Source organism: Culex pipiens, chromosome 2, assembly GCF_016801865.2.
Source record: "Culex pipiens pallens isolate TS chromosome 2, TS_CPP_V2, whole genome shotgun sequence".
Lineage (NCBI taxonomy): Eukaryota > Metazoa > Arthropoda > Insecta > Diptera > Culicidae > Culex > Culex pipiens.
Window position 1 is genome coordinate 76,078,439 of NC_068938.1, and position 8,950 is coordinate 76,087,388.

Sequence of the window (8,950 nt, forward strand, 5' to 3'; positions counted from 1 at the left end):
CTAGGGGGGGGGGGGGAGGGGGGGTCTGAGCAAGTGTGACATTGCATGCAACATGTTAAAAGTATAGGAAAAGCGTGACAAAGGGGGGGAGGGGAGAGGGTTAATTTTGGCTGATTTTAGCGTGACGTACTTTATGGATGAAGCCATAGGAAAAAGTTTCACGCAAACCGAAGAGGGGTCGGGGCAACTGGTGTGTGAGTTGGCGGAGAATTACCCACATGCTACCTCTTATATGATGTGACAATAGAAAAAAGGTAAATTTACACATTTTTAAGATCTTTTTTCTTCAATTTTCATTTTTGTATTTTTTAATCCGGCTGAAACTTTTTTTGGTGCCTTCAGTATGCCCAAAAAAAAAGCCATTTTCCATCATTAGTTTGCCCATATAATTTTCTACACAAATTTGGCAGCTGTCCATACAAAAATGATGCATATAAATTCAAAAATCTGTATCTTTCGAAGGAATTTTTTTATCGATTTTGTGTCTTGGGCAAAGTTGTAGGTATGGATACAGACTACATTGAAAAAAATGTACGCTAAAAAATGATGATTTTTAATTTAACTTTTTGTCACTAAAACTTGATTTGCAAAAAGACACTATTTTTAATTTTTTTTTCATTTTTTGATATGTTTTAGAGGACATCAAATGCCAACTTTTCAGAAATTTCCAGGTTTTGCATAAAATCTTCGACCGAATTATGAATTTTTAAATCACTACTGATTTTTTCAAAAAATCGAAATATTGGTCGCAAACAATTTTCAACTTCATTTTTCGATGTAAAATCAAATTTGCAATCACCGTTTTCTAGTTAAGGCCATTTTTAGGTGACTTTTTTGAAAATAGTCGCAGTTTTTCATTTTTTTAAGTTAAATGAAAAATCACCAAAGTTTTATTTACCATGTAACATTTTTTTCCAGTGTAGTCCGTATCCATACCTACAACTTTGCCGAAGATACCAAATCGACCAAAAAATTCATTCAAAAGATACAGATTTTTGAATTTTCATACATCATTTTTGTATGGACTGCTGCCGAATTTGTATGGAAAATTATCGCTTCGCTTCGCTTCGCTTCGCTAGGAGTGCTGCCGAATTTGTATGGAAAATTATATGAACAAACTAATGATGGAAAATGGCTTCTTTGGGTATACCGAAGAAATGTTGTTGGGCGATTTTATTGCAAATGTGTGTCCCACAAAGGTCGACCACACAAACGGAGATCGATGTTCGTTAGCAAAAAAAAAATCTGGTTGCAATCCAATCCAGCAGTGATTCAGGCGGCAAGATGCTTTCCAGCATTAACCAGAGTAAGTTGGACCCGTCCAAGTACGTCAGAGAGGATCAAAGCAGAGCTTTTTAAGCAGAATGTAATTTTGATTATCACCATGCTGACGAATCGTGTCATGACAGGCTCTCCCTTCCGCGGTGGTAGGGGATGATCATTATTGCCAACTGTTTCAATTTTGCGATCTAATTTGCTGGTCCATTACTCTTCCTAGGACTTTTTTCAACCACGGCCATTTAGTTCACATTTAACATCAAATGCAGTAGTACCGTGAACCAGCATAAGTTTTCCTCATCGAGGCAGTGGCGAGAGTTTTTGAAGGAAAACTTGTCGAATTTAACATTTCTGTGACCTGTAATATAAATAAGATTAACCAAAATGCCGGAAAAGGTCGTTGATAAGGTTGACTTTCGGCAAGCCTTCGAGTTTCCCAAGAAACCGGAGCCGAAAAATTTGAAGCAGTGGTTCTACGATACTAGAACCAACGAATATATGGGGCGTACCCCTAAAAGCTGGTGTAAGTATTTTAGTTTTTCCGGTGGTTTGTGAAACAAGAATGGCATGTATGGGTAAAGATTTCGAAACAAAATCGAGGGCTTCTTACCCTGTACAGAACATCGGAATGAAAATATCAGTAAACGAAACGGTGGTAGACTCTAAAATCCACCAGTTCAAAATTATCTTCAGATTAGTAAGCTTTTTCTGTGATTCATGGTACAAAATATGTTTTAATGGCAACAACAATTTATATTTTCATGAAAGAGTCTATTTACTTTGAACTATGTTCAAAATTATAAATTTTAATTGCTTAACCCCAAATTTATATACATTAAACAAAACACAGCTCGAGCTCATTTCAAATGGAACATTGAAAGTAACCTTACTTGAACGATTCTTCGGCTCCTTTTTAAAAAAAATCACAGTTTTTTTCAGTGTTTTGGCTGTAGTGGCAAAATAAAAGAAGAAACCCCCCAATGTTATTACATATTTGCAAAGATAATTGATTTTCCTATAAAGAAATATCATGCAGAATGAACCATATAGTACCTGTGCTTCCCCTGAAATAAAAATGTAGCGTGACGGGACAACATTGTAAAACTAGACTTTTAAAAGGCACTCTACCAAAATCGCTACATTTTTGCCAGTTTGATTTTAAAAACTTTTGCTCTTCTACACACTATCACAAATTAAAAAACGAATCTTTTGCTCCTCGAACTGAACGAATTGGTTGAAATTTGAGTTTTTGCCAGCTATTCTTTTCGTGACGGGACAACGAAAGGAGCAGATTTATGAAAAAACTCCTCTCCCATTCAATGGCTTGCAGACCATATTTGGCCAATATTTTTGGCTTTTTAGGTAAGAAAACGCATTTAAAGCACATTGCAATTATTGCATTATAATAAAAATGAAATCTTTCATATTAAAAATCACATTGAACATTTTGGTGTACCTTCGCTAAGAATCGGTCACTTATGGTCGATTTGACGAAATCAATTCAATTTTCACGCGGTTAGGTGGAAATTTTTAAGAAACAAGGTGACTTTGATGTTTCTGGTTTTCAAAATAAAAATTCTCAACGAAACTATTTTTTGGAGCACAATCGAAAAAACCTTTTTTGAAAATACATCATGGACATTGTGATGGAGCAAACAAATTAATCTTAAAAGAAGTCTTACCGCTTTAAAAAAAAAATAAAATTGATAAAATCAATTTTATATAAATAAGATAAAATGACAGTTGAGGAATTGATTTTTTTGTTATAGTCCGCAGTTTTTGAAATCGGTAGTATTTTCAGAAATTTTCAAATTTGAGTTTTGATCAACCAAACCCAATATTAGTCAACATTAGCAGTCATTCAAAACTTAAATCACATCAAATTAAACTTCAATAAAAACACATGATTATAGGGACAAAATCCCACCAAGGAAGGTTAGATTGGGTCATTAGTCCAAAGCATCTTTCTGCATGAATCGTTCATCGACCTGACTACCAACCTCCTCATTACCGTCCCTCCTTGTGCTGATCCATTCCAGGGTATTTGTTCCTGTTCTACGGAGTTTACTTCATCGTTCTGGGTGCCCTCACGACCGTCTGCTTCCAGTCGCTGTTTATGGTGCTGAGCGACGACGCCCCCTACTTCCAGCTGTCGGAATCGCTGATCGGCACCAACCCGGGCCTGGGCTATCGGCCACTGCCGGAGGAGCCGGAAGACAGTGGTTTCATCCACTACGTGGCGTCCAACAAGACCGAGATTGATTACTGGGTTGGCCGGCTGAACCACTTCACGGAGCGTGAGTTCGAAACATTGATTGTGGAGATGCTTAACTGATGTTTTGTAATTTTCTTCAGCCTACCGAAACACTTCCCTTCTTCCCGGTGGTGGTCGAAACCACGTACAGTGTGACTTCAACCAGCGGCCCAAGAATCGAAATGTCTGTGCGGTTGACCTGTCGAAACTGGGGCCATGTACCGCGGAAAACGGTTATTCTTACCATGAGTCGTCACCATGCATTTTGATCAAACTGAACAGAGTATTAAAAACACTAAACTTAACCTAAGAGTTCAAGCTGACAATCGTCAATCTCGTTTGCAGATCTACGGCTGGGTGCCGGAATATTACGATGATCCGGAAAACCTGCCCGAGAACATGCCCCAGGAGCTGAAGGAGTACATCGGCAATCGTACTACGGACATGGAGCGCAAGCAGATTTGGATCACCTGCAACGGAGTGAACCCCGCCGACAACGAAGCCATCGGACCGATCTCGTACTATCCCAGCTTTGGCATCCCGTCGTACTACTTCCCCTTCACCAACCAGCCAGACTACCTGAGCCCCCTGTTGGCAGTACAGTTCCAGCGACCAGCGCGTAAGGGTCCAACTTGGACATACAAATTGAGCCTTTGACTAATTTATCTTACAAATTTTCTAGTTCAACGTAGCATCTACGTCGAGTGCCGTGCCTGGGCTAAAAACATCCGATACCGTGGTGGAAGTCGCGATCGCCAGGGATCGACCCAGTTCTCGATCCTCATAGACTAGTAAGTCCCAGATTATTACGAATTTTCACATGGTGTGTGTGAAAATGAGTGTCGGAATGCAATACAATGATCCCAATTGAATGTACAAACAATTAATGTCAATAAATAATTGAAACACTCAGGTTACATATGGTAAATTATACAAAGAAATACCCTTAAATTTAATCTTGATCAGAATCGATGATTTTGGATGCAGTTGAATTTGTTCAAAGGCCTGATCAAATTTGAAACGATTGAATCTTTCAAAATTGAATGAAAAACAAAGTATAATTAAATTATCGAACCGTTAATTTGTCGACGTATCCACAGCGTCAACAGTGGCTAGTAATTAACACGGAAATTAGAGGTTTTTACCATTCGCTATTTAGAGAAGTGTCTTGTGATACGGATTATGAGTATCTTGGTGTTAAAAAATTGAGTAAGCTTTACGTGAATAATAAAATAATTATTGAACCTGTCTACTCACACAGATGTTGACTTCATTCATTTTTTTTTTTCTTTTTAAAATAAAAAGAATCATAGAAATCACAAAGAAGAAATGCTTGCTAACTTTTAATTTAGATATTTATTACTTAGAAATATCCAAACACAGCTAATGAAAGCTGTAATTAAAGGTCAACGGGCTGTTTGGCCGATATTATAAATAAAATTAGAAAGGGTATATTTTTTCAATTAATACCAAAGTCCGTTTCGTCTTCAGTAATCTTTAAAAAAAAGATGTTACGCAAAAAAACTCACATATAGAATTGTTTTATTATAAAATTAAAAAGAGTTATGAATAATAATTCAATGCTGTATTTTCTACAAAAAAATTACTGTGAAAATCAAATTTAAAATGCATCGGATTAGAAATAATTTTGAAACATAAAACATAATGGTTACAATAACAAACAAAAAATCTATAAAATATCCAATCCTTAAAAAAGAAGTGAAAGAAATTTTGGTGCGTTTTTCTTTTATAATAATTATATTTTTTTATTCTTTCTTTGCCTCAAAAATCGAAATTGTATACCTCAAACCCTGCAAAGCTACCAAAAAGCACGAAATGAAAAATATTTTTCTAAATGCGAAAAGGACATTGAATTTTCCACAAATTACAATTCCACGAAAAATACGTGTTTTTAGGAATTACTCTGTCGAACGTACAGGCAATTGAAGTAGAACTACGACGTGTTTGTATTTACATTTAGGTGGTAAAAGAAATTAGAACGAATACGTATGGATTTTTATAGATTATATTGTAGTTATATTGACAACGGGCGTGATTAGTTGTGTATTTATTTGTTATACTGATTAAAATGCTTTTTCGATTAGTTCAAGCTTTCCACAGCCAGCTGTCTAGGCTTGAACTTTTGTTTCCCTAATTATTTTTTTTTTCTAAACGGGAATTGTCTCGACAGCAACATCAGATGTTTGCCTTGAGAATAATAGTTAAAATCCAAAATATTTAAACGGGAAATGTCTCGACAGCAGCATCCGATTGCTTGCCTTGAGAATAAAACTATAACCCCTAAACACACTATGCCATTGGTCGCAACGCTGGCTTAGAGCGTATCCTAGACCTTACACCTTCCCAAAAACCTCCAACTCCAAGCGAAACTTACTTGGGGACACCGTGGAGATTTTCCCTTGTCCCCTTGGAAAAGTGGATCCCTTTCCTTGTCCCTGGTGCGCGATGGAGATGGGAGCGGCCGGCAATGGACGGCTGTCATGGTGGTGAAAATCAGGTTCAGGTGGAGTTGGTTTTATTCCCAATTATCAATTCCAAGGCAACTTGGGCTTAGACAATCATCACATCACATGGCGAAATCCAGTCTGCAATCCGCTAAAATCACCGTCTCCTAGCGAAGCGAAGCAAAGCGAAGCGAATTACTCTGTCGAACGTACATAGTCTATTCTTTGACACCAAATCATCACCATTTCAGGCTAAAATTATTGAAAAACAAGTATTTTATCGCGTGTACCAAAATGGACGGGATAGTACCAGGAGTTATTGAAGAATGTACCTCGGATTCGTGTACAGGGACGCTTTTCTTCGAATTCATGTGAGTTAGCAGAGAATAATTCATATTTATTATTTTATTCTTCCGTTCTTCAAAAAAATTTATGATAAAAGTTTGATTTCTAAAATGGTATTGTGAGCTCATCATTTATTTAAGAAATAAATTTAAAACGCCGGGAACCGTGGTGTAGGGGTAAGCGTGGTTGCCGCTCACCCAGTCGGCTTGGGTTTGATCCCAGAAGGTCCCGGTGGCATTTTTCGAGACGAGATTTGTCTGATCACGCCTTCCGTCGGACGGGGAAGTAAATTTTGGCCCCGGTCTATCCTAGAAGGTTAGGTCGTTAGCTCAGTCCAGGTGTAGGAGTCGTCTCCCTGGGTCCCTGTCCTGGTGGAGTCGCTGGTAGGCAGTTGGACCAACAATCCAAAGGTCGTCAGTTCGAATTCCGGGGTGGATGGAAGCTAAGGTGTAAAAAGAGGTTTGCAATTGCCTCAACAATCAAGCCTTCGGACACCTAGTTTCGAGTAGGAATCTCGCAATCGAGAACGCCAAGGCAATGCTGTAGAGCGAATATTTTGATTTTTGATTTAAAATTTTGAATAGAATCTGTGTTAATTCGCTCATATTTTCATATTTTTTTTATTTTTTCGGTAAGTTTGCTAAAAAATACTGCCCCTGTTTTCATTAAAAGAGAAAATCCATATAGGTTTTACCACTCCTGACATAACACTTGACATAAACTTTGAAAAATATTTGCAAAGGCCTTACCATTAATGATTTTTCAACCTTTAACAAATATTTTGAAAATTTTAATTCCTGCTAAAATTTCTGCCGATTCTCTCTATAAAAACAAATTAATTTGCAAAGCTTTTGAATGGAACTTAATTATTACTTAATTTAAATTATATAAGCTACAATCGAAGGTCAACGTTCTGGTGAGTCAACATATGGTGCCCGATTAGAATTTATTTTCATATTATGTTAATTTCAGTTTCCAATAGTAAGGTATTTACAAGATGAGGTTACACAGAGATACATAAGATTTCCTTGAATGAAATGTGTTAATGTGTTTTTGAAAATCATCAGGTTCAAATCATTAGGTTCATTAATGTACAAAAGAATGTTTTTGAAAAAAAATGTTTAAGGTGAAAATGAATGTGAAATTGAATATGATTTCAACATAAATTGTTGACCGTTGAATCCCAAATATGTTGTTGGGAATTTAGTTTTGAAAATCTTTACATCTATTTTAAGTTATTTTTTTAACCTCAATTCGTTTATGCAAGCGAACATATTTGCGTTAAGATAAAGAAAGAGCATAATGACACTGCATAGATAGATTAAACCGATCGTGCCAAGATCGATAGTCTCTCCCCTCTTGGACATAGGCTACTGATCACAAGATTGGGGCAATGGAACAAAAAGAAACGAATCTTGACGATTTTTGCATTCAGTTTTCGTCGAGCTTTTAACCGGAGTCGTTGGAAATTCGTTGGTGATCTCGGGTTCGGCAGTGATAGCGAAAAAAACCCTTATCCCCTCTACGAGGCAAGATATTTTAGTGAAGTTTAACACTTGTGAAAATAAAAAAAACAGTGAATTGACCAACACTTAGTGAATTTGAGTGATTCAAAGCCTAAAAATGGAAAAAATAGTCGATAATAACTTCGATGTAACGTTCGAATTTCCCAGCAAGCCAGTGCCAAAAACCTTTGGGCAGTTTTTGTACGACCATCAAACGGGCCAATATATGGGCCGGACATTAAAAAATTGGGGTAAGTGCAAGTAAAATTGAGCAAGAATTATGAATAGAGTTTTTAAATTATCTCAAAATAAAACTAAGTATGTATGAGCAAAATAATTTTGAAAAACATAAAATCCATAATGCTTAAAAATGTTGACTTTGCATTCACCATACCTTTTTCGATCTAACCTTGCGAAAACCTTGTATTCACATGTAAGGCCGTTGCAATTTGAATATATATTTCTTAGTTAATAATCATTTTTATATGATTGAACCAGTTTGAAAATATTTTTTGAGAAATTACGATGTGCCGCAAAAAATATGTGTCAGAACCATGATTTTGGAAAACTAATGAGATATTGGTTATAAATATTGAAAAAAAATGTATTTAAAAGATCAGAACATTTCGCAAAGTTTAAATTTTTACTCTGAAATCGGACCAATGTTTCCGAGATATCATCAGTTGAAAATTATAGACTAATTAGGCGACTTAGAATAATTAATTTTCATTGATTCGAATTATTTGTCCTGCTGTATCCCTGATTTTCAAAGTTCCAGAGACAAAAAAAAATCTTAGTTTATCATAAATATTTCCTATTTGGTGCTTTTCTTTGAAGAAATATTTAAAAAAAGCCTTAAATCAATGAATAAAATATACCTAAAATTAGCAATGACTTGAAAACGAATTTTGGATTGAAACTCGATTTTTCTTAAAAAAAAATTTTAATATTTTTTGTCCAAGTTTTCGATATTTCCAAAAAAACACACGTTTTTCCAAAACTCCCATCTCCTTAACAAGATTGTGCACCGTCACGCACTTTGGGCCAAAAGATATTTTTTTTTTGAATTCCGGCGTGAAGCTATCTAGTTTTCCTGTCATTCT

General features: G+C 36.0%; 2 protein-coding genes across 2 annotated transcripts in view; both read left to right on the forward strand.

Annotated features, from left to right (window-relative positions):
- Positions 1 to 1,558: 1,558 nt before the first annotated feature.
- Positions 1,559 to 4,618, forward strand: LOC120431163 (sodium/potassium-transporting ATPase subunit beta-1-like). The gene is made up of 5 exons (XM_039596303.2): positions 1,559 to 1,801; positions 3,318 to 3,575; positions 3,634 to 3,815; positions 3,878 to 4,151; positions 4,215 to 4,618. Exons 1-5 carry the CDS (start codon positions 1,663 to 1,665, stop codon positions 4,322 to 4,324), a joined length of 963 nt encoding a protein of 320 aa, XP_039452237.1. The 5' UTR covers positions 1,559 to 1,662; the 3' UTR covers positions 4,325 to 4,618.
- A 3,178-nt stretch (positions 4,619 to 7,796) lies between these two features.
- Positions 7,797 to 8,950, forward strand: part of LOC120413567 (sodium/potassium-transporting ATPase subunit beta-1-like) — a 3,906-nt gene continuing 2,752 nt past the window's right edge. The window contains exon 1 of the mRNA XM_052708300.1: positions 7,797 to 8,098. Coding sequence (XP_052564260.1) covers positions 7,966 to 8,098 — 133 coding nt within the window. The 5' untranslated portion in view covers positions 7,797 to 7,965. The remainder of the gene's footprint in view (positions 8,099 to 8,950) is intronic.

Bases quoted from the DNA above. Each gene is read 5' to 3' on its own strand.
- LOC120431163 (XM_039596303.2), top strand. From the start codon at position 1,663: ATGCCGGAAAAGGTCGTTGATAAGGTTGACTTTCGGCAAGCCTTCGAG. The intron at 1,802-3,317 runs GTAAGTATTTTA...GATCCATTCCAG, and splicing joins GCGTACCCCTAAAAGCTGGT to GGTATTTGTTCCTGTTCTAC. The intron at 4,152-4,214 runs GTAAGGGTCCAA...CAAATTTTCTAG, and splicing joins ACAGTTCCAGCGACCAGCGC to TTCAACGTAGCATCTACGTC.